The 27,692-nt window shown below is 47.6% G+C and overlaps 2 protein-coding genes across 6 annotated transcripts in view; one reads left to right on the top strand and one right to left on the bottom strand.

Annotated features, from left to right (window-relative positions):
• Positions 1-7,765, top strand: part of ERI1 (exoribonuclease 1) — a 30,615-nt gene extending 22,850 nt beyond the window's left edge. For 3 of the 4 annotated variants that reach the window (XM_054064588.1, XM_054064591.1, XM_054064590.1), the window contains exon 8: positions 3,858-7,765. The gene's annotated coding sequence lies outside the window, so the exon portion shown is untranslated. The remainder of the gene's footprint in view (positions 1-3,857) is intronic. The other variant, XM_054064589.1, reaches the window with a different exon arrangement.
• Positions 1-27,451, bottom strand: part of PPP1R3B (protein phosphatase 1 regulatory subunit 3B) — a 35,212-nt gene extending 7,761 nt beyond the window's left edge. The window contains exons 1-2 of one of the 2 annotated variants that reach the window (XR_008449559.1): positions 27,228-27,451; positions 20,947-24,800 (exon numbers count right to left, since the gene is read on the bottom strand). Coding sequence is in view for 1 of the 2 variants with exons in the window: in XM_054064587.1 (XP_053920562.1) it covers positions 23,909-24,800; positions 27,228-27,241 (906 nt within the window). In the remaining variant the exon portion in view is untranslated. Of the gene's footprint in view, positions 1-20,088; positions 24,801-27,227 lie in introns of those variants that run through there. The other variant, XM_054064587.1, reaches the window with a different exon arrangement.
• Between the last annotated feature and the right edge of the window lie 241 nt (positions 27,452-27,692).

The following is a 27,692-nucleotide window of genomic DNA, read 5'->3' as shown; positions in this document are numbered from 1 at the left end:
GACATTCTTGCAACACTGATAGCACAGCGCTAGCCTCTTCCACATGCTTTGTTTTGATTACTTAGCCAGGAGAGTTGGAAATGGCTGGGAGACTGTTGAAGGCAGAAAGGGACAGTGCTGGCTGCAAACAGAGGGACAGCAGTAGAAGGGCAGCTAGGGATGGGGTCTCAGCACTATCTCCTGCCTGCTCCCCCACACAGGCAAAACCCCCCAGTGGAGAAGGAGGAAAACACAAAAGAGTGGAAAACGTATACAAGCAAACACACGCATAAGCATCTGCAAAAAAAGACGGTAAAATCTACCCACACAGTTCACAGGCAGAATCCTCCTCCTCTTCCCAGGGCTGTATCACTCCTCTGCTTACGGGCAGAACTTACAGGTACTGCAAGGAGCAGGGATGCCACTCTGTCATCTGGGACAGGGTACAATTCATGGACAGGGAGTTGCGGAAGTAAAGGACTGGCAGACAGCTCCTAGGCTGAAATGTGCTTTGCATGAACAGTTCGTACACTTCTGCATAACAAACATCTGTAAACACAAAGGCAGTTTGCCCACAGTCTGTTAACAGGTAGCAGGGCTAAGGTTTGTCAGAGAGTTTGCTTGCAATGAATAATACAGCTAGTCCTGCTACCCTTCAATTTAGGTAATAATGCTGCAGTCAAAGGCTTACTGAGTTTGGCAGCTAATGGAATTGTGGGCTTGTCTCTGTGTTTCGCCTGGAGCCTGCACTATTTCACAGGTGACTTTGACCTTGTGTGACAGCATCACTACAAACCGGTCCCCTTTTACCTGGCAAATCAAGCGCAAAATCTTTCACCAGTTTGCCAATGCCAAACGTGTAAAGTAGCCAACATTGTCCTAGAGGAGACTGAATAAAGAGCTGAGGGGGAATGCTGGCTTCAGGTTGCCATCTGAAATACCTTCCCAGAGTTCGGCCTGATGGCACTTTTTATCCCTTGTCATCATCTTGCCATTGGCCATAGTATTTGTTCTGGGTACCCACTTCTCAGAATCCAAATCCTCGCACGGTTTCTGTCAGTAACTTCTCCCTTCTCTTTGCTTTTTCTGATGACTGTAGGACACCCTCTCTCCACAAAGCTATAGGTTTCGTTCCAGTTCATCTTGACTCCAGTACTGGCAGGCTGAATATGAAAAGGAGTCTTCAGTGAGTGGCAAGGAGCTCAGAGAACAGGGTTACATAAGTTTAGAAAGAAAGGGTCTGAATGGATAATACCAGCATAAATTTAACACTGAGATGCTTCTTTGCCAGTGACTAAGCCTTCCCTGCAGGCCTTGTTATTGGTGATTTGGTGTCCGGAATAATATCCTCTCTCCTGGCTGCTGCCCTGACTTCTGCAGAGATTGTCAGCTTTGAGATGTAGCAGTCTGTCTTTCAGAGTAACCACACCTCTAAGCACTGTTCTAGGTGGTGCTCATCCAGCTTCACTCTAGTTCTTGGATGAGCCCAGAGGTATGCTTGCTGTTCTAGGGCCATGTGTCTTTAGTCCTCAGAGGGGATTTTTCCTGCCTAGCTCACTCCCAGGTGGCAAGGGCAGCAAAGATGATTAGTTTCCCTCTGCTTGGTGCTTATAGGTTTGTATCAGAAGCACAGTGTCAATTTTGAGGACCTCAGAAAGAAAGATGCTAACAAACTGGAGCAAAAGGCAGTGACTATGTATAAACAAGCCCCCAAAATAATAAGTTTGTAGAAAACCACACTCCTCACCAGTAAGGCAAGAACAGTCGTTGGACAGGACTATAAATGGTGCATGGTAAAGGACAGAGACATGCCTTTCTTCTGAGCCATGCCTGTTGGGGAGAGGCGGGGTGTGGAGAAATAGCGCTGCTCCCAACTTTTACTCAAAGTACTTCTGAGCTCTTGACACCCGGGAAAATGGCACATCAGGCAGGGACAGTCTGCGTGTGCTCAGAAAGAGGCAAGACTGGGGAAAGGGTCAAGGCAAGACATGGAACTTAAGGGGTTTGCTCACTGCCTTTATGTGGTCCTTTTTTAGGTGTCCAAGGTGACCCCAAGTATTTTTCCAAGGTCACCTAAAGACTCAAAGGTAAGAAGGACTAATGGCCCCCAAGTTATGACCCGTGCTAGTAGCCAGTTCTTCAGAAAAAGCAGGACAGTATGTGTAGCTGTAAGCATTGCTTGAGATGCTCAGGCCAGTTTTAACTTCTAGCCTTTCCTGAGGCTCCTATAAAAACACTGGAGTTTTTTCCCAAGTTGCTAGTGTGTTTTTTGGGGTTTTTTTTTCCCATCCCCGAGTTCTTTTCTAAACTTGCCGACGTTTGATACCACAGGCTCTTGATTTATCTGTGGACTACTGAAATGGAGAATTCTTGCTTTATTCATATACAGAAAGTCTTTTGATCTCTAGCAAGGAAAATATAAGAAAGTACCAAAGTAATGTTTAGACCACCCGTTATTCCCATTTTCAGGTATTTGCAGAACCCTCAGATGTATCAGTTTTGTAGAGGCACTGTGTTCTTGCTTGTGTACTTTATAAGAGTCAGCTGAGGATAAATTTCCACATTGTGCATGCTCAAGTCAGTGCCCCCTGTTCTTTACTGCTTGTTTGTATTTTGCAATGACCTTTCTCAAGATGAGACCCTCATCACCCCAGGGACATTTCTAGCTGTAACTGAAGCAAAATGTTGGCCAGGTGAGTTCAAGGCAACCTTTTGCAGAGGCAAGAACAAAGAGCAGTGGGATGAAAAACACTCATATATTTGAGGGCAGTAACCTCCAGAAAGTAGGTCCCAATGGCCACTTGCACCATTGTTGGCATTTTCACAATGATTGTTCATAGCTTAAGCCAGCTGCAATAGTTTCTACTTGCACTGCTGAAAACATTCTGTTTAAGGATTGCTCTTAGTAGAAAATAACATTCAAGAACAAAGCTTTTAGTTTCAGGGTTGTTGAGAAATTCAGGGCCAGTCCCTTGTCTGTGTTCAAAGAAAAGACTTCGTACTGGACACAATTTCTTTTCTTGGTGTTGCCACACAAGGCTTTAGGGCTCTAGATACTTTTTAACACTAATGCCTTCAGGTTGATGGAGGCCTGATGACAGCAGCTCAGCTGAATCCCGCACTGGTATGTTTGTGTGTGGTGTTGCTAGCCAGTGTTCACCTACAGTTGCTGTGGGGCTCTGGCACTAGGTCACATCATCTCAGATTTGGAGTTCCTCCCCTGCCGCCTTCCTGGGAATGGGCTGAAAACTGCTGCAATGAGCTGATAGCAAGTGGCATGGAGAAAAATGAGCATCCTAAATCTTGGTACTTTCAGCCCGGATTTTCTGTTCTGAAGAGCCAGCAATGACAGGGAATCTATTACCACCACTGGTTCTACACTAAGTCACATGGAGTGTGAAATCATAGGACTAGGGACAACTGTTATAAACTGGAGAGGGGCAGATTTAGACTAGACATAAGGAGGAATTTCTTCACCATGAGAGTGGTGAGGCACTGGCACAGGTCGCCCAGGGAAGTTGTGGATGCCCCATCCCTGGAGGTGTTCAGGGCCAGGTTGGATGGGGCCTTGGGCAGCCTGGTCTGGTGGGACGTGTCCCTGCCCATCACGGGGGGAGTTGGAAGCAGATGATCTTTAAGGTCCCTTCCAACCCAAACCATTCTATGATTCTCACCACTGGTATGTTCAGCTTTCATTTTTGCTTTAGAGTGGAAGTTGCGTTGGTGTTTTCTGCTGCAGCAGACTGAAAGCCTACTGCAGCAGTTCTGTCCTTCCTGCAGACTTCTGACCTCCCTAGAAGCCATGTTTGACCAGGGCAGATCTGACTGACAGAAAGACCACAGATAGCTTATTCAACTGTCCTGTTTCTGTCTCACAGCATCATAGGCTGAGATGCTCAGACCTGCTATTCCAGTGCTGCTGGAGGAAGAAGGAAAGGAAAGATAAGTACAAGTGACCACACTGCATGCTTTTTTCTTCAGTTGGTTGGTTGTGTAAGTGTAAATTCATGGGAGGTGTTGCTTCTGTGGAAGCAGTGACTGTGGGAGGGGTTTCTCGTTAATTTTGCAAATGTTGGCCCAGTTCCCATGTTTGCATACTTCTCTCTCCTAAAGTGCATGTAAGCCAAACATGCAGGGACCCAATTAAGCATGGATTCTTGTCTTTCACTCTTTTGCATAGCAAAGATTTTTTTTAAGGAAATGTAGCATTATTTTAAATAAATTAAAAAAGAACCAAAGCTGTCAGACTTCAGCTAGCTTGGTACCAGTCTACTTAATGACTTTGGGGGCTGAATAATCAAAAAGCATTTGTCTCTTTCAGCAGGCACTGGCTGATGAAGCAACATGTTTTAATGGCGAGAGAGTAATATTGCAGCCATTCTTACTGCTCCTGAGGTCACTGGATTTCTGCACTCCACTTCTAGTGTCTTTCAGTGTACTCAACTCATGACAACACTGTTTTGGATAGCAACTGTTCCTATGGTTTTCACAAGGGGAGACTGAACTCAGAAACATCCTATTTTTAAACAGGATTTTGAGATGCAGGGGAGGGGGGGCAGGGAGTGACACAAGGTTTGATTCCCTATATGGAAGATGGTGGGATTCTGGCTCCAGCAAGAGCCCATCAGATGACTGTACAGGGAAAATTCCACATGTGGAAACCTTGCCAACAGGCTTAAAACCTGGTAATCATCACCAAAATGTCCACCATGTCCTTAATCTCTTGTGAATGCCTTTGCTTCATAGCATTCCTTTGCGGTCATGTTCCAGTCCACCAGCATGGACTGGACTGGGAGCTTGCCACATACCTCCCACTGCAATAGCAAACCCAGAAAAGTGGTTCTAGGCCTTAGAGCTTTGTAGGAATGATCTTTCCCAGTCAAACTACTCCTCAGTGGCCTTTGGCAGATGCCCAGACTTCCCTCTTCTCTGTCTCTTTGTCTTGCACTCAGCATTTGTGCAGAAGGCTGCCTGGAGCTGCACTGGTGCTTTCTGCCTGACCCCTTGATTTGCTTACTGCTCCTTTCATCTCGAAGTCCTTTGAGATCCTCCAGGCTGGCTCTGAGGGCAGCCAGCTGGACACCTCTTTTGGTGGGGCTTTTGCTGTCTGTAGGAGTGTTGGGTCCTCTGCTCGAGGGCCCAGCGCTGCATCTTTCATGTCTTCATAGGCTGAAGTGTCAACCCCGTGATCTTGCTGAAGGGATACACCATTTCTTCCTCACATCTTCAGAAATGTCATTTCTCTTGCCTTTCCAGGCTTCTCCCTTCTCCAGGTCTTGGCACTGATTGCTGCCTGGCTTGTTTGGATCAGTCCTCACCGTGGAAGGGCTGTGGATTGGTGTTGGTTACCTCAATGCAAGACAGTGGTTTCAATTAACAGCATCACAGATCTGACATTGCTGGAGACAGGAGACAGGCAAGATGGCTGCCACAGGCATCCCATGTCTGTGATGGGCTCTGTTTGTCTTATCTCAGAGGAAGGAATAGCTGGCACACGTTCTCACAAAATCACAGACTCATTTAGGTTGGAAAACAACTTTAAGATCATTGAGTCCCGTGCTGTGGAAGTGGTAGGAAAGAGAGTTGTCTTCTCTCCATCTCCTCCTGGGAAAAAACAAAGAAATTTGGGATTCATGCTTAGGGGAAGGACAGGTATCCTGTGAGTTCTCAACTCTCTCCGCTGTGAGGGTTAACAGCTGAGGGATGGAAACTGTTCATTCCTCATTCATCTCCTGCTCCGGCTGGAGATAATGTGACTGCTCTCACCAGAGGAAAAGTTTGGAGCCAACAAGCAGTAATAATCCTGCCCTGGATGAGGAGGAGCAGGCTCAGAGCCTGGTAGAGAGCCTTTCAAGACTGCAGAGCCCAAGTCCCACTGGCATTTTGAGGCTTCCAAGGTTTGAGTTCAACTTTGAAGTCCAGATTGGAATGCTCTGCCAATGCTGTGAGTCAAGGAAGCCCCAAATTCCAACACAGTACCCACAGAGTAGTTTTTTTCCATGCTAATCCTTGTTTTTGGTTACAATACTCCCTGAAGAGCAAACGTGAGGCTTAAGTCAAACGTCTGTGTTTCAGTGGGGAGAAAGCCACCATTGTGCTTTATGCAGGCAAAACTCCCTGCAAACCTTCAGGCCTCTCTCATGGTAAATTCAAATACCTTATAGGGAGGTGTTTGCTTGTGATGAGAAAACTACAGAGTTTTCACTCTTTCCTCACCAAACCAGGATGCAGAGTCAAAGTACATGTGAATCAAGGCTGAGGGGATACTTTGGGCTGGATTTCTCCTAAGCAACTTCAGGTTATTTCATGGGGAGAATTTTTTGCCCACATAGCTCCAGCAAAATCACAGCTGATTCTGCTGCCATATACTTTGGTAACCATTCATGGTCATCTAAGGAAGGCCTTCTTAACCTACCCTACAAGCAACTTTGAGAAAACTTGTCTCTCTTTTGGGATGTTCCGCATGACCTTTCTGACTAGAGTTGCATATGCTTTATTAAATTAATTTCAGAGCAACAGGATTTGGCTCAGCTAAGCCACAAGGTTATCTTGCAGTTTTATGACAGCTGATGTGACTGTGAGCTGCTGTCTGGCTTCTGGTCAGGGTGTGACACACATTTTTCTTCTCCTTTTCTCAGGACAATCTGTTCAGCAGAGCTGCTTGCTGGGCAAATGAGAAGCGTGCATCTTACCTCACCTTGAGGCATTCTCATCTGTGGTTGCTGTTTTATCTTCGGCAGGGGAGTGACCTCTCACTAGTTCCTCACTCTCCTCTACTGTGGAGCACTATGATGGAGTAGTATGGCCATGGTGAGCCTGGGGAACCCTACTTTCCTTCCTCAGACCTGTGAGGGCATGTGGTGCAAACAGAAAATGCTTCCCACTGCCATTTCCTTCAGTCTGTCTCCTCTCATTCCCATTCAGTGGTGCTGAGGTATCTCCGCTTGCCTTTCTGGCCTTAGGCCTCCTTCTCCAGGTCTTTTTATTCTCCTCCAGCCTGAAGGCACACCCTCTCACCAACCGACAGATGTTTTCCTGGTGGTCGTGTATTGGAAGTGCCAATAGGGGCTGGGTAGCAGGGCAGGATTTCTCCACCTTTCCCTATCAGCCTTTTGCAGCCTTCCCCAGGCAGCCCTTCCTGTCCTCCTGCCCAGCTGTCCCACAGATCACTGGCCTCTTTCTGTCTCCTCTCCATAAAGGGGGAGGTGATCAGCTGTGCCCCGAGGTGTCTGTCCTGTGCAGAGCACCTTGTTTCAGCAGAGTGAACACATGGATGGAGTCGGCCCCGAGGCCATGCCCACTCCTGGTCTAACACCAAGGCTTTGTTCACACGTGTGGCTGGGGTCCTTGCTGGCCTCTGCCCCTTGCCTGGAGACACCTGACAGTATTGGGGAGCAAGTAGTGCTGGAAGCTGTTCTGGAAGATGGTTGCCATGTGAGCATTTGGGTTTTCCCTGGAGGCTACCCTGTGAAAAGCGAGAGGCTGGCCTCAAGAGCTGTTCCCTGGGACAGCAGTCTCCAGGAGGCTCTGCAGATTCTCTAGGCAGATGTGTTTGTTCTTGAATGCAACTGGCAGATATGTCCTGCTGTTGTTTAACTGCACCGTGCTTTTTAGCTGCACACCAAATACTTCTTCAAGTAGATCAAACTAGAGCAGCATCTTCCTCCCATTCCTGGTCATACTGAAACCCAGGAAGAAGGATATTTTGGCAAATACTGTTAAATAATTTCATTTCCTAGTAACACAGTGAAATAAATAGATCTGCTTTTGCTGCTGTAAAGCAGGAGCCAGTTGTGGTTTGCTGAAGAGAAAATTCTGCTGGGAAGGAGCAGGCTATTGTCTTTGTATGGTGCTGGCAGGAAAGAGAGACGCTTGGACTTCATGGAAGAATGATTTGTGCTGGGTATAATACCACCAGAGATCTGTGAGGTGTTGGATAGAAGGGTGGATCTCACAAAAAGAGGGCTGTGGTCTGTGTGCAAAAGTGAGAGTTATGTAAAGGGGAGTTTGAGACTGCACATCTAAACATGAGGGCACTCACTTGCAATAACTTTCCAAGATTTTGATCATGGCATGAAATAACAACCCAAGTTGCCCTGGAAAACTAGGACGGTGGCCAGAAAACAAGGCAAGAAGAATTATTGAGGTGCTATAAATAAATGCAGTATATAATGGGGGGAAAAGCATCTGGATCTGCAGTCCTAAGGATGGAGGGACTTCCATGACTATGAGGCAGGCAGATCACCAGCCTAATGCATTGTTTCCACCAGGGCCCAGGTCCATGTGCCACAGAGGGAAGTCCAACTTGCTGTCTCTTGGATTTGCAACCAGCTTTGCCTGGTCACACAGCCCCTGAGTGCTCTTTTAGTCTGTGTTGAGGTGTGGCAGCTCAGCCAAGTGAGGATTAAGAAGGATGGTGCCTTTCCCTTGCAGCATCCTCTGCAGTGGTTGGGGATGTGCACAGGATCAAGTGAAGGTCACTTGTAGAAGGGAGAGAAACCCTCCTGGGGTTCCTGAGGTGTTTCCCAAGAAGACTGGCAAGGAGCAGGATATTCAGTGTAAAGGCTGAGGCCCAAAGGGGTGAAGATTATATTTGCCTCCCCACAAAGGTCCATCGAGTTGCACATACCACACAGTAGCCTCACCATGAAGCCCTGTGACATGTGGCCTGCAGGTTATGTCTTGCCTATTATTAGTAGCCCATCTTGATGTCTCTCCACGATATTCTTGCAAACAATTTTTTTCTTTTTCTTCTTCAAGCCAATTATTGGGCGGAAGCCAGGCCCTTGAGCAGCATGGCTGTCACGTTTCTCACGTCATGGCATGGCTTGCTGCTCAGCCTGCATGGGCAGCAGAAGCATCCACATGTCCAAGTACCACTTAGCTGCGGACATCTCAGGAGAAACCCGGGCCATGGCTTGGCCCCTGGTATTATATGATGGGCTCCTCAGTCAGCAGTGGATTTCCAGAGGGAAGCAGAGGTGGGTAGATGAGGCCAGGAGGGGAATGAGACACTTGAACTGTGGGCTTTTACCATGGAGGTTGCCAGAGGAGTGCAGGGCAAGGGGAAGGTGGGAGCATGTGAGAGTGGCCTGGGAGAGACACAGATGACGTGAGTTTCTATGTGTCTAAGAGAGGATTTGTCTTTACCATGTAAACCTGTCACTGTCATACTGTCCTTTAAACATCCAATTTCTTTTTAGGTGTTTGCATTTTCAGTGCCAAACTTTATCAAAAGAAAACAGAACCACCCTCTCTCTCTCTTTGCCTCCCTTTCAGCTTTACCCTTCCAAGAGAGTGGTAGCAGTGACCTTCATCCCCTTGTTCATCTTTTCATGGAAGAGCGGTAAACCACACACCATGCATGTGAATTTAGAAGTGTAAATAAGGCTAAGATAGGGGGGAATTAGAGAGTCTAGGCCAGATGAAGGGAATCAAACCTGCCCTTGAAAGCAGGTGATTTTTCCAGCCTCCCAGTGATACGGCATTGGGTGGAACTCTGTTAATAATTCACGCTGCAGACATTAAATAGTGGTATCAGGTTACATGAGAAAGTCAGGTGCTGCTGGCTTTTTGTTGCTAAACTAATGGACTTTGGCTCCAGTGCAAACTATGCATTGCCTTGTCAAATGCCTTGGGACAGAAATGGTAGTGGTTGTTTCTTCTTCCCGCTGGACCAATTTGCTGAAAACCCATGGTCATCTCAGGAGAGGCTCTGTCCTCAGCCCCTGCTGCTTAGAAACATTCTTGTCCTACTGCTCGAGAAATTCTGTGCTAGATATTATTTGACAGCATGGTCAGGCCTGGTTTATTACTGGCTGCTCTAGAAAATGTGAGACCTATAGGGGAGTTGAGGAGTTAGGTACCAAAAGGCCTTTGTGGATCTAAAATCACCTACTTATAAAAGAAGGTCAACGGTGAGATCTGATTCATGCTGCTCAGCCTGGGGAACTTCTTCCTGCCATACCCACAGACAGAGATCTTGATCTTAAATTTTCAGCTGCTAATCAACGTGAGCTGTGTCAGAATCTGTGCTGGGCTCTGAAACTCAAGCTTGTAATTTCTTTTTCACCTCTTGCTTATAATCAAGTTTCTCAAGTCCAGCCATGTCATGTTCTTCCAGTGATAACCTTTTGGCTAGGTACTGTGGTTTGCACGTGCAGAGCTGATACAGGTAATTATAAAATCACCCAGAATAAAACACCTGCTCCATTTGCTGGACTGGTTAGTCCTGCATTTAGAGGAGTAATAAGCAATAAATCCATCTGAGAGCCACTTATCTCAGCAGATCTGGCTTAGACCTCGCACAAGGAACACATTTCATAGGTAAGCAAATCCAGTTTCACCAAGTCATTTCTCAGAGCATAGCTTTAACTTTAAACTGCTTTAACTTAAAACTAGCAGAAAAGCCATTTAAGATTTAGGAAGAGAAAAGGAAGGGAAGGAGGGGCCATGGAATAAAGATAAAATTCCTTCCAATGAGTCACACAGCTTTGAAGCACAAACAATAGCATAAAATTCATGTTGACATTGTAGAAAAAAACACGATTAACTTATGTTGGGTGGGTCAGAGTTTGTATTGCTGCCTGCAGGTAATGGAAAGAGGCAGGCACGCAGTATATTTAGTCCATGTTACACATCAGCATGAGGTTAGCAGGTCTCCAATGAGAGTGCAGGAAACCTAGAAGTAGCTCATCACCAACATGCTTTGTCCTAGGTGAATTTCTGTCCTCAAAGAAAGTGCCACTCAAAAATATGCTTTAATCTCAGTTGACTTGATCTTGGCTTCAAAACCAGAGGCATAAATGTACTTGCTCAGGGCTCAGATACCCTCCTTCAGCACATGGGCCAGCCAAGCTTCGGTTTGCATGTTTACCTCCGTCTCTGCAACCCCAGCTGGGCTGCAGGCACCTTTGCCCTTGCCTCCCAGCTGCTGTTAGGGCAGTGCAGCAGAAGATACCAGAGAAGTCTGTGGATGGGAAAAAGATGAACGTGGTGCAACCTAGAAGGCCCATGTCCATTGCAGGACCTTGCTTATCAGTTGACTTCTACAAACTAGTGTTTTGGAGGCGAAGCCAGAAGCAGAGAGACTCAGGGGTCCCATTCGTTGGGTGGAGTGTCGACATGTGAACACCAGACCTTTGTGCTGCTGCTCTTTCCCTTCACTTGTCCTCCCCTATTTTCATTGACTGGATGCTGAAGCTGTTTTCCAGCACTCCGGGGAGGAGTAATAATTTCCATGTAGGCCACTGTTCCCAGAGTACATGCTTAGAGCTGGCTTACTGCATTCATCCCTTCTGGGAGTGCTCCAGGCGGGCTGTGCAGAACATGCTAAGAGTGATTCCAGGAAAATCGAAGTCAGAGGAGGAGGAGGATACTCACAAAACTGTGTCTTGGCGACCTAACTGAAGCAGAGAGGGCTGCCTGGCAGGTTAGCCATGCAGTGCTAAGAAGAGAGCTACAGTCTAGCCAACTCTACAGCCCAAGGGATGAGGAGCAGTCAAACAATGGAGCTTTTGCTAACTCTGTGGTGTGGGGCTTGTGGCACCAAGTTGGGGAGAGCTCTGCAAGCCACAATGGAGGAAACAGAAACCATCCAAAATCTGCTGAATAGGGAAATGCCATCCCAACCATTAAGAAAAGAAAAAAAAAGAATGAGAAAAGAAATTGGAAGTGCTTTCAAAGTAGCACAATGCCAGAGAAAGCCAGTCCAGAAAGGTCCCAGAGATCTAATTATAGCCTACAATCAATGCTGCTCTTATCCATGCTGCTAATGAACATACATGAGGCGAGCAGTTTTGCTGCTCTAGGGCTTCTTATAGTAGAAATAGCTGCCTGATAATAACTAGCTGCCTTGCTTGATTAGGGCTCACTTTGCCTTCTCCCAGTTTCCCAGCCTTTGGTGCGTGCCCTCTGGAGATGTGGGAGCTGTAGCTGAGGCTGTTCAGGCGTCCCAAGAGGTAGAAAATGCCATCTTTTAGGATGTGAAAGCACCCCAAATTCCAAAAAACTAATTGCACTGTGGAGGAACAAGCCCCTTTCAGGTGCCAGGTTATGTCTGACAGCTTCCTCATGAAAAGAAAAAGCAACAATTGTCCTCCTTTTTCAGGGAATGAAGCACAGAGAACCAGGGCCAGCACTTCTGTGTTATTAGATCAGCTGTTAAAGTGCATAGCAAAGGTTTTCTGGCATGGGCTATGCCAGACAACTGCTTCTCCTTTGCATGCTCAACCGAAAATGGAACCTGCATCTGTGACTCTGGCCCAGACACCACCTGCTCAGCAGAAAGAGAGGAGGATGCTGCTGTGGAGGAGTTGCCTTCATACACAGATGGGGAGGCCAGAGGCGGTCCTCCAGCATCTGTTTTTTTTCTAGCATTCTTTTGTTTTTACAAACAAACAAAGCACAAGCTCTATCTTGTCCTTGAAGGACTTGCAGCCTTTCACTAGGTAGTGCAGAAAAGTAGGCAGTGGCTGCAGTGAAAATAATGACCAGAGTTGGGAGAGTCCCTGGGACCAGAAGAGGAGGGACTGCTGTGCTGGGGTCTGACCTGGGAACCAGCCATGAACTCACTCCAGCTTTGTCAAGCGCACTCCTCTCAGAAAGTATCCTAGAAGCATATGGTCTCAATTTTCACATGGTTGGTGACATTTCTTTCCTGTATTGCCTGGAGAAAGCTCTTTGGATGATTACTCATCCCCACAATTCACTAATTGCACCGGTTTGGAGTGGTCTGGTTCCCGTGGGCTGTATTTACAGCTCGATGGGCCATGGAGCCACTCTGTACCAAGCGGTCGCTCCTCTGACAAGGGATAACTCCTCTGGTCAATGGAAAAGTATGAATTCTGGAGATCTCCCCAGGGTTCAGATTTGTCCATCTTGTCTTTTCCCAGGTACTATACTAGATCTGGGAACTCCCTTTAGTCACTGCTAACCCATTCCTCTTGCGGGGTCAGCTGCCCCATAGAAAAATCTGAGTACTGATTCAGATTCATATGCGTTTGAGGCTCGTATTTGTTCTCAGTGCCCCCATGGTGCAAGTTGCATATAAACTGCATCTGCTCTTTTCCTGTATAACCATATCCAAACTTCTTCTTCCTTCACATCGTTAAGGAAACAAAGGCAATCTACCACTGGAATTTGGAAAGGGAGAAGAAGCCAAGCACAAACACAAGAAGCAAAGCTGAAAAGCAATGTCAGAGCTGAAAATACAGCTCGAAGCTAGCTTATGACCTGATGTGTACTTCTGAAGAAAAGAGCCTTTGCTTTTGTTTGGCTGCAGCTAGAGCTGAGTGGAGCCTTATGAAGAGTAAGTTGCACCGAACTGGCTCACAAGTCTCTCTGCTTGCAGCTCATCCTGGCAGTGTATTCTCTCAAGTAGGCAGATTGAGTGTCAGAAATGCAAATTCCCTGAGGGTGGAGCTTCAGGGTCTTGCCAGACCTGTGCTTTTTCCAGACTGCAGCAGATCTCTCATTTCATTAATTAAAAAGCAGGGCTGAGGCCTTCTTTCTCTATCGCTCTTCCTACATATGATGGGGGAAGTTGTCTGTCATTGCTGGGGGCGTTGCTGTAAGGAGCTGGCTGAGGCTGAGGAAAGATGATTAACTGCGTGTGCTGTGCCAGAATGCCATCCTGTATCCCCATTCGGCAAAGGCACCACTGAGACAGAGAAGCCCAAGAGCATTAGTCAGGACTGACCTGCAGCCCATTCGCAGCCCCATGAAGAGCATAGCTCAAGCTGACAGGTAGCTTAGGGGTGTTTAAAGCAGCTGCACCTCTGCAGCACGGCTTACATCTGGAGATGTAAGCAGTGCTTTAATGCTGAGCATGAGCTTGATTAAGGCAGAGAAGACCTGAGAGCCTGTGCTGGCTCAGTTCGGCGCAGTCTGCAGGCATGCTGGCACTTTTTGCATCCCAGACACTCACCCATGAGGCAGGATTCTCCCAAGATAACATACTCCCACTGCAGTTTTGATTGACTTAGCCCTTCCAGCACACAGCAGGGAATAGGAGTGAGTGTTTCTGATGCCAAGTTGTGTAACAGCACAAGGAATTTGTCCCAGCCCTTACAAGATGAGACCACATTCTCCACTCCATGACAGAAGAGAGAGCCTGATCCTGCCACTTCCTCATGACCTGGGCTTCTCTGTCTCTTCAGTAGGAGTGTAGCCCATCCTATAGCCTTACCCAGGGTATTTAGCTTCATTGAGGTAACCAGGAGCTGTGACTTCTCACATCCCATTGGTTTTTTTTGGAGGGGAGCTATATGCTTATTTGAAGGCTGGTTAATGTGGCCAGAATTTGGCTTGGCACCCGCAATGAAGCCAAGCAAGCCGTCTTTATAAGAAGACCTATTTTGCCAGTTCTGGCTCATGCTGCTGCTGGAGCTGGGGAACCATATGAGAATTACAGGTTGTGCTGAAAGGACCCCACTTGGTTTATTGTGCTTTCTGAAACACGTGCTACAAGACAGCAGCACAGCAGTAAGACAAGTTACAACACTCCGAAATAATGCCTGGTCTAGCAGACATCTACAAGTGAATAAACCAGGCTGCAGGCAACTGAAGGGTTGGCTTTACCAAACAGCACAAAGTCAACCTGGGGACCTGCATGAGACCTGTTTGGTCAATGTGCACAACATGAAGTGCATCAGCCTGAGTGTAACTTTAGCACTGCTTTCTGCCTGTCGATGATTCTGCCTGGCTGGTGGGAGGCAGGTTAATGCTCTGCTCTTAGGGCAGCAGAGAGGAGCAGACAGTGTTGCTCCCACATTACCTGAGACCTAATCTGAGTCAGGCAGACCTGCTCTGCTATTGGCAGGTAGCACAATAGCAAAAGATGTAGACAAGCTGGCTGCCCCCACGCCCTTACAAATGCTTGCTGTGTTTTTAATGTAAGTTCGATAACTGGACATCAGTATGAATTTCTGTGCCTTTCTTGTGTCACTTCCACATGTATAAGCACATCCTCGGCTAGGGAGGTGAGGGCAAGTGGTGAGGAAGTGGGTATGGGGTGTCATCTGCCAGGCTACCTCTATGCCCCATGACCATATGGGCCAACAGATGGGCAAAGGAGCTGAACACCAAGGGTCCTATTCCCCCATCCTGAGAAATTGTTCCAGGAAGAGGAGAAGCAAGAGCCAGAGGTGGCTGGAGAAGCCAGTGTGCTGCTTGCCCATCCAGTCACATTAAGGCCAAGGGTGGAATTTTCCCAGCGCAGTTGAATTGCTCCATGTTGCCAGTGTGCCAAAGGAGAACAGCCAATGCAAGCTCCTGGTCCCCTCACCCAGAGCTCAGCTGCATCCAACAGGCATTACTGTGGCCAAGACAAGACCCTTGGAGATCTTCTTTCCTTGCTAGCTCATATTGCTCTTATTTTAGAGGGAGATAACTCTGCTTTCCTTCACAGCTTCTCCAAAGTGATCCTGAATTAGCAGCTGGAGCCATCTCACATCATGTCCAGCTCAAAGACAGCCTTGGTTCCTGAGAGTTCTAAGTGGCCTAAGAATGCTGTGGGTTTTTGAGGTCTCAGGGTGGGCCATTGAGTCATATGTGCAGTGCCTGTATTTATTCAGGTAAAGAGTTAAATGCTAAATGCACTTTTATGCAGAAAAGTAATGACAAAACCTTTTTGTACTAAACTGTTATAAATACTCAATTTCTCAATTTTAGACTAGAACAGGATACCTTTTAGCAGAAATATCACAAGACAGTTTGCCTGAACAAAAGCTGTGTTTCCTTGCAGTAACACCAAAACTAAAAAAAAAGGAAAAATTACTAAAATGCTCAGTCATCCTGCTATTAGCTCCAAGTGAGTACATCCCTGCTGTTTTTATGGCTGTTTACCAGTGCTGGGTTGTTATTGCAGGGCATTGAGAAGCATTGAAAGATTTGTGTGTAGATTCATTGGTTGTCTAAGAGATCTTGTTGACCACCAACTTTAAAGTTAGTACGTGTCTACTATAATTGGTTGCATGGCTATAAAGCATTCAAGTGATAATTGTTCCAGTCTCTGAAGTGAAGCTCTCCTGCAGAAACCACCATGAAGGAGTGGAAGGTCCAATAGATTTATTTATTTTTAGTTTGTCCCCTGTTGTGAGTTGATCTGCTTGGAGACAGCTTCCTGGAGAAAGTAAAGCTGAGCTGTGATGGTCCTCAGCCCAAGAGGAAGACCTGTTCCAACATCTCCTACCCCAGTGAGCAAGTGTGCTGTTGGTTAAGGGGTAGAAGGTGCTGCGTCACTATATCGCCTATGCTGAACCCTGACTTGCAACACCATTAACGACTCATTTGGCTGAACTCATAGATCAAGAAAAAATCTGCATTTCTGATGGTCACCCTGATGCCAATAAATCACAAACACCTGCCAGGTGTCCAGGAGACTGCTCTGTGGAAGTGGAACAGCCATAAAACTCTGAGAAGGGCTAGACAGAACTATTATATTTCTTCCTATAAAAGTGTCTGTCTCCATAGTACTGAAGTGTCACCAGACTGACACTTAGGAATTACACTCCTGCTAATAACAGTCCAGATTTTTTCTCACAGGGAGCATAAAGATGGAAAGCAGGTGCAGGAGATTATGAGTTCTCTACTGCTGGATATTGAGTGCTGCTGGGGAGGAAGCTGGGGTCTGGTTTACTCAGATTTGCCTTAATGGATACCATTGGAAGGTGGGCTGTAGGTCAATTGAGGTCTTCACCTCTTGGCAGCAGGCTTTTATAGCAATTGTGCTGGAAATATGGCTCTACCCTTTACTGCAGGATGCCTTGGGGAAAGGCAAGTACCTTGCTGCATGCAAATAGCAGCTGGTCCCTTGCCCCAACCTGTACATGGGTTAGGACTTGCCTAGTCTTGAAATATTTTTGTCCTATGGCCGCTTACCTTGTCCCCTCACATCCCTCTGTCCTGAATCTGGCCAGGAGCTGGAACAAACAGGGTGCTTTGGCAAAACTGCTACGTTGCTCGGTTCCTTTGATTCCTGAGGACCATGTCTTTTCCTCAGGAAAGCAGTGCAGGTGTAGGACAGGGCACAGAGATGTAGTAGCATGTCCATCATTGAGATCATCAGCATCCACATGAATGAGGCCTTGAGTGACCTCAGCTAGCTGTGGGAGTAGTCTTTCTTGGAGCAGACATCTAGAGATCTCTTCCGACCTGAATCTATCTAGGATTCATTAAATATTAAGACATCACCCTGGTCTCAGTAAGACCCCCACACCAGCAATAGCTGGAAGCTACAATAGCATTTTTGGAGCTATCCTAAATGTTTCACCTTCTTCTTAAGTTCTTTTGAGCAAACTTCTCCTGGGTTATGAAGTGTGATCCTACCCTGCCCTTGAGACTCTATAGCAGCATGAGAGCAGAGATCTGTGACTAATGCATCAGCTGTGAGGCTTTGCCCATATCCCTGTTCCAGGAGCCAAAGTACTTAACTTGGTGGCTGCTCTGACTTATCTGTACCGAAGGACCATGCCAGCTGCAATTACTTTTCAACAAAGACACCCTTTTTCTGTTTTTAAAACCTTGTATAAATGTCAATAGCAGGTCTTTAAAGACAGCTAACTGTCTGGCACAGTACCCCTCCAAGGGGGAGGATAAAGACTGGCTGGCCAGCTTCTCTGTTTGCAGCATAGCAGAACCTTGCTGGGCCAGAGCAAATGGCCTCAAGTTTAGCTCCATCAAAAAGAAACAAGGGCATAAATATGTTTTGTTGTAATAGTTTAGAGCCAGCTGAACTGCCCAGCAGGAGCAACCCTGTGGAAACACCAGGGGAGTTTGAGAGCATAACAACCCAGCCCAGTGCTGCTGGCTTTATGGCAGAGTTCTGTGCGGTTCCCAGGGGTGCAGGGTGTGCCTGGTGCCGCTGAGAGCTGTGTCCTTAGTGCAATCTCCTCCTACTGCATACAGATGCCCTTCTTGCCCTCAGACCACACATAAGCTTGCAGAAGGTATTGTGAAACCAAGTTCACCCTTGAGTATGGTGATGGTTATGCTGGCAGTGGTGGAAACAGCGTCATGATATGTAAGAAGGAATGTCGATGCCCTGTTGTAGAGCACTAGGGAAACACTACAGCGTAACAGGAAACTCCGTGGTACGTGTCTAAGAGGAAGTACCATTTATTCCTTGCAGACAATAGACGTGACCCAAAGACCCAGTTTCTTAGTAAGCCCATTTGCTGATAGTTGGTGGAGGGAAAACTGAGGAAGAAATGCTGATTGCTGTTGGGAAATGACTCACTCTGTCTTCCTGCCCTCCTGCACTCCTGCTGCCCTCTGTAAGCAAGGCAAAATACATCTTTCATAGGTCACTCTTCACTTTGAGTGCCTGCAAGAGCAACATTTAAGACCAAAGAAAAAAAATTGCTCCAGCAATGAAGTACTGCCTGCATGCATTTACCCTCCCCAGGTTTGTCAGAGACATTTTTCCTACTCTGCACATCTTACCCTGCTGTGGGCAGTTTTCACCAGAGCATCCTCCATGCTGAGGCTGGCCTGGCAAACATCTAAAGCAAGAATGTGGGGTGTCCTCACAGCATCCGTACAGAGACATGGACATACGGCAGGCTGAACCATCCTCAGTGGGTTTGAAAGAAGCTAGCTGCTCTTGGTTTTCCTTCGTTTTTGCTCATTATCTTTTTCAGGCTCCTATGTCTCAGCTGTTCCTCTGAGCACCCTGTTGTCTGATGTTCAGTTGGCAACAGAGCCTCACTTTAGGATTAGCAAGGACATGAGCTAAGCGTGGCCTGAACTCAAGGATCTTCTTCAATACATGAACAGCCTCAGAGTAAACATTTTCAGTCCATCACCAGCCCTGCTCTGGAAGCTGGACAACTCTGGCAGCCCATACTCCCCAACAGGGACCTCTTGGCCAGGATGAGAGCGGGTAAACTCTCATCTATCCTCTTGAGGTGGTAGATCTACTTTTAACAAACTTCTTGAGTTAACTTTTTCACTGCATCCAGAATTTGCAATCCAGTGTGCTCTAGATGAGACTGCCACAGTGGCAGCGGTTCAGCAGAGCTGCTCCCCTGAAGAACGGCATCTCTAGGACAGGGGAAGATTGTGCTTGGCAAAGCGAGTTGGATACAGACCAGGGGAAAACCTGCCCCCCACCCCTTTATGGAGCTGTTGAGATCAACTTGACTTCCCAGCTTAATCAATTCTCTCTGCCAAGAGGTTGCACCAAAACCCCTAAGGATACAAACGTTTGGGAACCTTAAAGCAAAAGTTGGGGGGAAGATGCCAGGTGCACTCTAAGAAATCTCTTATATTCGACAGCAAGTGCACAACCACACCTGCCAACAAGGGTTTTATAAATGCAGTAACTCCAACATCTGTATCCTCTAGCAAGTAAAACCTGGGTATTAGGAGAGAAACCCAAGAGCTTTCTTGGCCCTTTTCATGCTTGCACATCTCCTCAGCTCCCCCAGATGTCAGCAGGCTAAGTGTGGACTTCCTTATCTCACAAACAGCAAATATTGTCACGTGGGGGTTTTAGCCACAAAATTGTTACAGGAAATGGCCGACTACAGTTGTCTCACTCATGACCTTGGGTCAGTGTTTGGATGTGAAAGCAGCCCTAGCCAAGCCACCCACATCATCTGGGAATATGCTGGGGCAGGGGGAGGAGCACAAATAGCTTTAAAAAAAAAAAAGTATTCTTCCCCCCTGCAACCACAAAAGCAATCATATGGCCTTCTGAAAGAGATGTCTTATGTTTGATTAAAAGAAAAACAGCAGTTAAAAAAATATATATCTGAAGCATTGTTAGTGGTGCTTAGCAGCAGTTGGTTAGATGTGAAGGTGATACAGAATTTGGGGAGAAAAGGAAATAGCAAAAGAAAAGGGAGTCTTGGTTGCCAAGAAAGTGAAGCCCTTTGCCTCATCCTGCTTCTCATGGCACAACTGCTGCCAGGCAGGGCATTACATGCAGGGTTTTCTCTCTTACCCATTCACATCACATATGCAACTTTCCACGCCCACTCCCCTTCCTTAGCCAGTGCTGTTCCCTTTCCCAGTACCAGAGCACTCCTGCTGCAGAGCACTTCTCTGCAGCCTTTGGGCAGATCTTCAACCTCAGAAGAATTCCCCCCCCCTCCAAAAAAAAAGACAATGCCAGAAGAGCCTCTGGGCACAAACTGCAATGGGTGACAGCCAGCACAGGGTCCCCCAAGCTAGAGAGGACTGAAAGATCACAAACCAGCAAAGAACAGCATGCAATACTCTCTTCCCAGGTGCATACACATCCCGTACTCCTCAGTCTTGAAGAACAGCTTCAAAACTGGGTAGAAGAGCTTGCACTCCACCATAGCAGCATGCTTGATTTTCTGATGCAAAGACTGGGGGAGGAACCCAAGAAACAAAAAACTTTACCATACCCAGCTGCTGCAGAAAGCAAAACACTGGAAAGATAGCTCATCTTATGAATATGAGACTCTTAAAAAGCCACAATAAGAACATGCTCAGTTTTATTTCTGTATAGAGCAATGGCTCAGCACACTCTGCAAAGCTGTACAGCAAGACAGGAATCACCACCTGCAAAACCCCTCAAGCGAGTGCACGCCAAGACTGTCTCTGCTTCCCACCCCAGCTTTCCTTCTTACCTTATCTGTAAGTGCCAAATGCCACACAACTCAGAGCTGATTGTCTGAAATGCGATGCCTTCAGGGCATCACCAAGACCTGGTCTTTGCGGTCAAAGCCAGGTCAAGTCCTAAAACTAGCCCTGGCTGGCATTTACACAGGAGTTGATATCCTTTCTGCAAAGGGGCACATTTCCTGGCAGTGCTTTTTATTGCAGTGACAACAGGAACTAGTTTGAGGTGAAGCAGGGTCCGACTTTCACTTGATCCTGGTATTAGAAAAGAGCCTGACTCTCCTAGTGCAACACCTCTCCTAGCATCCATCACACCGAGGCAGAGAGAAAGCATTGATCCCAGATCAAGCCGTGACCGTGACCGAGACTGACCTGAAGTAAATGCAGAAAAACCTGAAAAGGCTGTTCCTGGCAGACTCGGGAGGAGTGAAGAGTACTTCAGGAACACAGTGCTTAGCAGAGAAATTTCAGAGCACAGAGACAAGAGCCTGGTGCCTCTCATCTCTTCCTTCCCCCAGCTGCAAAGGATCTGGAAGCATTTGTGTTGATAGGAAGGCAGCAGGAACAGGCAGCTCTTTCCTGTTTCAGGCAGAGTCCACTACGGACGTGTGCTTCTCCCTGCTAATGGCCACTTGCAGGAAGCTGGTCCCATATCCAAATCACCTCCTCAGCCCCATGGGTGTTTAAGTAAGAAGACTGCAGGGTACAGAGCCAACGTTTTGTTCCACCTTTATTTTAACAATCAGATAAAAACAGAACCATAGTTTTTAAAAGAGTCATTACATGGCAATTATAAAGTGCATTTTCCACTTGGATGTTGTGTACAAAAATATCTTTTTAAAACAAACATGCCAAACACCCCACAAGGCACTTCCAGTCATAGAGTGAGAAGAGTGACCCCTCACTTCTATGTTCACATTGGCAAAGGAAAAAGGGAAAAGGAGAAAGGCCACAAGTAGCATTTTTAAACTGCTATTGGTCAAATAGTCAGTTCCCAGCCTAGGTTTTACTTACAGCATTGCTCTTCTAGCTTATCTTCTACGTTCCTTTCTACGGACATCCCATCCACAACCTGAAACCAGACAGCTCCCATAAGGAGTTACCACCATCCACAGCACCCCACACATACATGCCTTGTTTCAGCCCACAAACAGCTCCTGTAGGCATAACAGCATGCCAGGAGAACATGACTTTTCTACAGTCAGTGTCTTTAACATCATACACTAAATCAAAGAAAACAAAAAACAAGAAACAAATTATCAACATCACTCGGACTTGCTTTAAGTTTAAAACCAGGCTCAAGCTAAGCTAGGCAACAGTTCCTTCAAGACAGACTAGATACAGATTAGAAGGTCTGACTTGAGAAGCTGCTTGAACAGAGGAACCAAACCTAATGAGCACTGAGCTAGCAAGTAGATCTACTGCCTGAACTAAGTGATCAAGCACTGTGATGACACACACTGATGCCGGGTGTTGAAAAAGCAGCAGCTGAAGGCTAGCTATTCCTACTGCAAGCTTTTCTTGTCCCTTTCAGCATCCAACAGTGATCATGGTATCCCCTTCTAGGTTAGGGTAAAACAGCTTGCAAGTATTTTCTATACAGTAGCCTCCAGAATTATAAGCTAGGTCTAAAAAGTAGCCTAGCCAATTGCTTCTCTTGGGGCCATCCATAGGCTATTATAGGCACCCAAAAAAATATATATAAAGCTTATGCACTAGAAAAAGTAAGATTCCCTTTACCTCTATTTCTATAAACTATTTGGCACTCTCCCTTTGGCTTGAGGGATTAAGTTATTCTGCTCAACTAGCACGTAAGAAGGTTGCAAGGCTGCTTGGCACTGCACAAGCTGGCCACTTCACCTCAGCACAGGCGGAGAGGACAAGCCACCGCTCTGAAAACAGGGAGAGCTCACATCAGTATTTGTTTAACATCCAGGGTGGTGTCAGGATAACCCCACACCTCACACTTCTCACAGCTCGTTCTTTGCACAGGTGGAGTGAGCTGCTTCTTACGGACACAGACACACAAGTTCAGGCATTTACAGGCTGAAACGGCAGCTACTGCTACAACCGCAAGGCAAGGCCAGTATGTTAATACTCATCCAATATGGCACAGCATCCAGCTACCAAACAGTCCATGGCATGGGGTGGCAAACCATTAGGAGATCTTCGTAAAAAAAGCAAGATAATTTACAAAGCCTGTTTATCCCAAAGTATTGCTGGGATCGTAGGTACCACCCCTTTCTCAGTCAAGGCACTTCTGCCGCAGCAGGTATACAATGGTTACCTTTTTGTCACAGAACGCAGCAAAGAAGAGCCATATGGCTCATTTGCATTTAGCTTCTGTAACACCCGAGCACAGCCTCCTGCACAGGACTCGGGGCCCCAGTTCAACAAAGCCCTGTTTTACAGTCCACAGGAGGAAGAACCGTATTTTCAGGACCCAGCATGGCCAATAGCTGACTTCAGATGTCCATCAAGGGGGAAAAAGCATCATTGATCGCTTGTGGTTAAAGAAACAGGAAGATTTTGAAGAAGGCAGTGAAGACTCAACCCACAGCTGTGTCACAAGCACCACAAGCTACATATGATCTCTATTTTTGGTAACACCGAGGGTATAATGAGAATTTTTCAAGATCATGTGATAAAACAACTGGTGACTAAGCATATCAGATCCTCTCCCACGAGTACACACGCCTCCTAATATGGCAGGCTGTAGGGCCACATTTCCTGTCATCGCATTTGCATTTTCATTTCCAAAACATCCTTTCTGCCTCCAGTAGGAAGGACCTAACACTACAAGGATGCATGCAAGGAGAGAACTCCACTCCCTGCAAGCCAGCCACTCTTATTTCCTGACAGGCACAGGCCAGCTTTGTGAGAAACCTGCAGCTGAAATACAGCCAGCTAAAAATTAATACTAGAACATATTTTGAAAAAGCCTTTTAACACTAGGCAAGCAATACAAACCAGCCACCACTACCACTGCTTGGACAGACAATATAAGCACTGTAGTGTTTCCCTGGAGACTAGCAGCTTTACAGAAGAGGAAGGAGTAGCAGCACTGAAGAGACACACGAGCAACAGCTCCTGGTCCTTAGAACATCCAGAGAGCCAGTTATCTGAGCTGAGGCAGGGAAGGCACCCTTTATGCCGGAGATGCTTCCCCAGCTAACAAGCTCGCTGCCAGCAAAGCACATCTGGGTTTGCTGGGAGGCTTATGAAGAGCTACATGGAGCTATTCTTCTTCCACCTCTCTGTACACCTCATGTTCAGATCAGCTCCCAGGCCTGCAGACACTCCAGTAACAGTTAATTGGGACTTTGTCCTTGGGTCAATAGTAAGGCCCTAGCTTCTCATAGCCCGAATAGCTGGGCCACTCCGGAAAGAGACCATAGGAGCACCGAGGACTCCCAAACTGGTCAAAGGCACTGCTGAAGTCAGGGCTCCGTGGGGGGCAGACGGCTTCCTGGGCAGACTTCAGTTCTGACCGTATGATCCTGTAATTTGTGCCCCTGTTGCTATCCCAGTACATCTTCCCATTACACTCAAAGGAGATGGCAAACTCTACTCTTTCATGGGATTGAATTCCATCAGGCAAGGTGATGTCAAAGGAAAACGTGTCCCGATCTGACCCTCCATACATATCCTTGACATACTGGCATGGGTAATCTACAAAGTTTTTCCAGGTGTCAAATGTCATCCTGATCTTCACAGTCTTTTCAAAAGCAATGTTCTTCACCTTCACTGTTCCCACAACAGATCGCTCCTTTAGGGTACAGTTTTCAAGGCAGACACAGTCTGTCTGGAGGCGGTTTCGGAAGTCCAGGTAGTCCACAGAGGGCTGAACAAAATCCAGGACAAAGCTGTCCTTCTCCACTGTTGTCAGGCCCACAATGTTGTCTATAAGCTCAGTGATGTTGAAAGGAATATCTAGTGAGTCGTCAAACTCTGAGAACACCTTCACCATCGTCAGAGCAAAGCCTCTGCTATCCGCAAACGACACCCTCTTCTTCACTTTGTTGTGCGTGAAGGAGTCTGCTTCCTCTTCTGGTCCATTCAGCACAGTCTTGCTACTCAACTGGATGCAGGGCCGCAACGGCTTGCTTGGCTTCGGAGCAATTTTGCAGGCACACTTCTCTCTTCGCAAGGGTGAAGAGCACAGGTATAGCTGCATTGCTACATCCACAGCCATTGCTTGTTTGTGAGGAAAATATTCTAATACTCTGGAAGATGAGAAGAAGGGTCAGTTGATGTTAGAAAAGCATTTTAATATGAATTTTATCAGACAAATGCTACAGCACTTCATCCCAGCCACCCCAAAGACATTTTCTTCTGTCAACCTTACAAATCCCTCAAGCCTAATTAAATGCAAGTGCTTCCATGGTGTGATTTACAGACACCGAGAAATGTGCTACAGCAGAACTGGCAGGACCAGGGCCCATTGTGCCCTCGAACAAGATCTCTTCCAACAGCTACAGAGACAGAGCCACTGTTTGAAGACACACACAGGCACTGCCCTACTAGGCTAGGAATAGCAGGCTCCAGAGCATTTCTGACCCCTGACCCAAAGCAAAACCCATAGCTCAGTCCTGCTAATGTCCATAAAATCCAGATATAAAATCCATTATAGCATTCCAATACTATGTACAGTAGTATTCCTGCTGCACTCTTCTCCCTCCAGGAGAGTCTCTCCCCAGTGCATTGGATGCTTTTGTAGGAGTAGGAACTCAGTTTGTCACAAGCTGCTGTACGCAACTGACCTTTCATAAAGCCACAAGTGTCTGATATTTTTAGAAGCTGAAAAGCATTCATTTCAATGAGCTATATACTTTGTTCATCACCATCTCCCAGAACCATTCCATCTTAAATGCCTGCAAGTGGCACTGTAAGGAGAGACAACAGTCTGACAGCAGCAGACTGTCAAGACTCCTACCCAGCACCTTGCTGGATGTAGCCCTAGACCTGCCTCTGCAGCCAGGCAGCTCCCAGAACATTGTACCTATTGCTCCTGCCCCTACACTGAGGTTAGGCTGGATGCTTTTCCCAAACTCTTTGGCCCACTCTGGATCCAAAGCCGCTGGACAGATATATCACATACATTCCTCTCAAGTCAACTGTGTTGCAGCTGACCTTAAAGAGAGTATTCCCTTAATAAAAACCTCCTGTTTGGCTGCGGGCCAGACTCCAAAGCTGCTCCCACCATGCGGAGCAGGATGAGCCAGCAAGCAGTAGCAGAGGCCGCCCATCACCTGACACAGCAGAGCTGCGGCTGCCAAAGACACACAGCCAACTCTAGTACTTGATTGCAGCCCCTGTGCCAAGAAAAAGCAAGAGCTACACTCTCCGATTCAGTGCTTTAACTCTCCACCCTGCAACACCAACAGAGCAGCTCTGAGCAGGCTTTCACAGCATCCATTCAGAAAGGGCATCCGTTTATCCAGAGCACATGTGCCAAGGCTTGCTTCTCAACACACCCACCGCTCCTTCTGCATTGCCTCCTGCAGCCCCCTTGCAGCTTAAGGGCAGTTGTACGAGACAGACAGCAGATCCACCTGTCTGCTAACACCATTCCGCTCATCTCTTCCTACTTCAGCCAAGTTTTTACTCGCATACATTTTTTTATAGGTCATTTCCTCCAATGCCTCTCTCTTGTTTGGGCCAGTTTAGTCTGCATTGCATCGTTTCCCAGGGAAATTTATTCAATTAAATCCCCATAAATGCTGAGAAGTCAGGTTTCTTCGTAAGCCTCGTTTATCCACAATTTTTAGAATGAGGAAGCATGAAACATCCAGGGTAATTTGCACCACTTGGAGCTTTTTTCCTAAGTTAAGGACTATAGTAACAGCTTTTCATAGTGACTATTCGCCTGAGCTCCATGCTTTTACAAACTGTCTTTTCCAGCTCATTCGACACACCAGACATCTTTCTGCACTCCAGAGCCTGCTGATGCCCAACTCGCAGCCAAGAGAGGAAGGTTTCCTTTTTGGGGTAGCACTGACCGTCTTAAACATCGGATGCTATGAAGGCACGAAGAGAGAAACAGCTTTAAGAGCTCATGCGGGAAAGGGAGCATAGAATTAAGACAGATTAGATTCTGCCTCTCGAGAAGAGGATGTCACTGCTCAGTTCTCCCTCCTCTATTACCAGGGAGGAGAGGCAAGTCAAAGCAAAGGAATTATTTAAATCTACGTTTATCGACACCCTTCGCCTGCCTCCATCTGGCTCCCAGCCCGTTGTGAGCCGGAGCAGAGGGCTCGATGTGCGGCAGCTGCGAAGCCACAAGATTTTAGACGCCAGAGGAGAGCTTCTGCCCTCTTCTCCCCTTCGATCCAGGAAGGGCCGAGCCGTCCCGCAGCCGCAGCCCAGGATTTTACCCGAGGTCGGGGCTGCACGCTAACCCCGCCGCAGCCGCCCCTTCTGCAAACAAAAGCAGCGCTGCAAACCCTGGCCAGGACGGGACCCGGGGGAGGCAGCAGGACGGGCAGACAGCGCTCCCGGTCTCCCAGGAGCCGAGCCGGGGGGGATCTGATCCCCGTGCTAGCGGAGGGGAGCGCGGGTACCGCTCCCAGCGGGCTGCGACCCGGGAACCTCAGCTGCAGGAGGAGCAGCAGCAGCTGCAGGAGGAGCACGCCAGCCCGTCGGGGCCATACCTGGTGCAGTGCATGAGCCCGATGCCGCAGCCCCCGCCTCGCTGCCACCCGGGCGCCGCCGGACTCCGGCGCCTTAAGCGCGGTAGCCCCGCCCCCCGCCCGCGCCGCAGCCAATGAGCGCGCCCCGCTCCCCGAGGGCAGCCAATGGGCCGCGGCAGCCCCGGGGCCCCCGGCAGCGGGGAGAGGGCAGCGCTTCGCGGAGCCTCCGCTCCGCCGGGGGATTCTGTGAAAGGCAGTCCCGCGCCTTTTCCCGAACAGCGCCAGCTCGGTTGGGCATTAGCATGGGATGCTGCCGGCCCCTCTCTGCCCTGCCGCGGGGCCGCCTGTCCAGAGGGCAGAGCGGGGCTGTGTGAGCGCGCACAGCTCGGCGCCTGAGGGCTGGAGCTATAGGAATGGGGTTGTCGGGGCAGGAAAGTCTCTTTTGGGGGCACTCGAGGGCTCGGTGATGGGTAGGCAGGAGGGTGA

The sequence above is a fragment of the Cuculus canorus genome, chromosome 4 (assembly GCF_017976375.1).
Source record: "Cuculus canorus isolate bCucCan1 chromosome 4, bCucCan1.pri, whole genome shotgun sequence".
NCBI lineage: Eukaryota > Metazoa > Chordata > Aves > Cuculiformes > Cuculidae > Cuculus > Cuculus canorus.
This window is presented reverse-complemented; position numbering and strand designations above follow the sequence as displayed.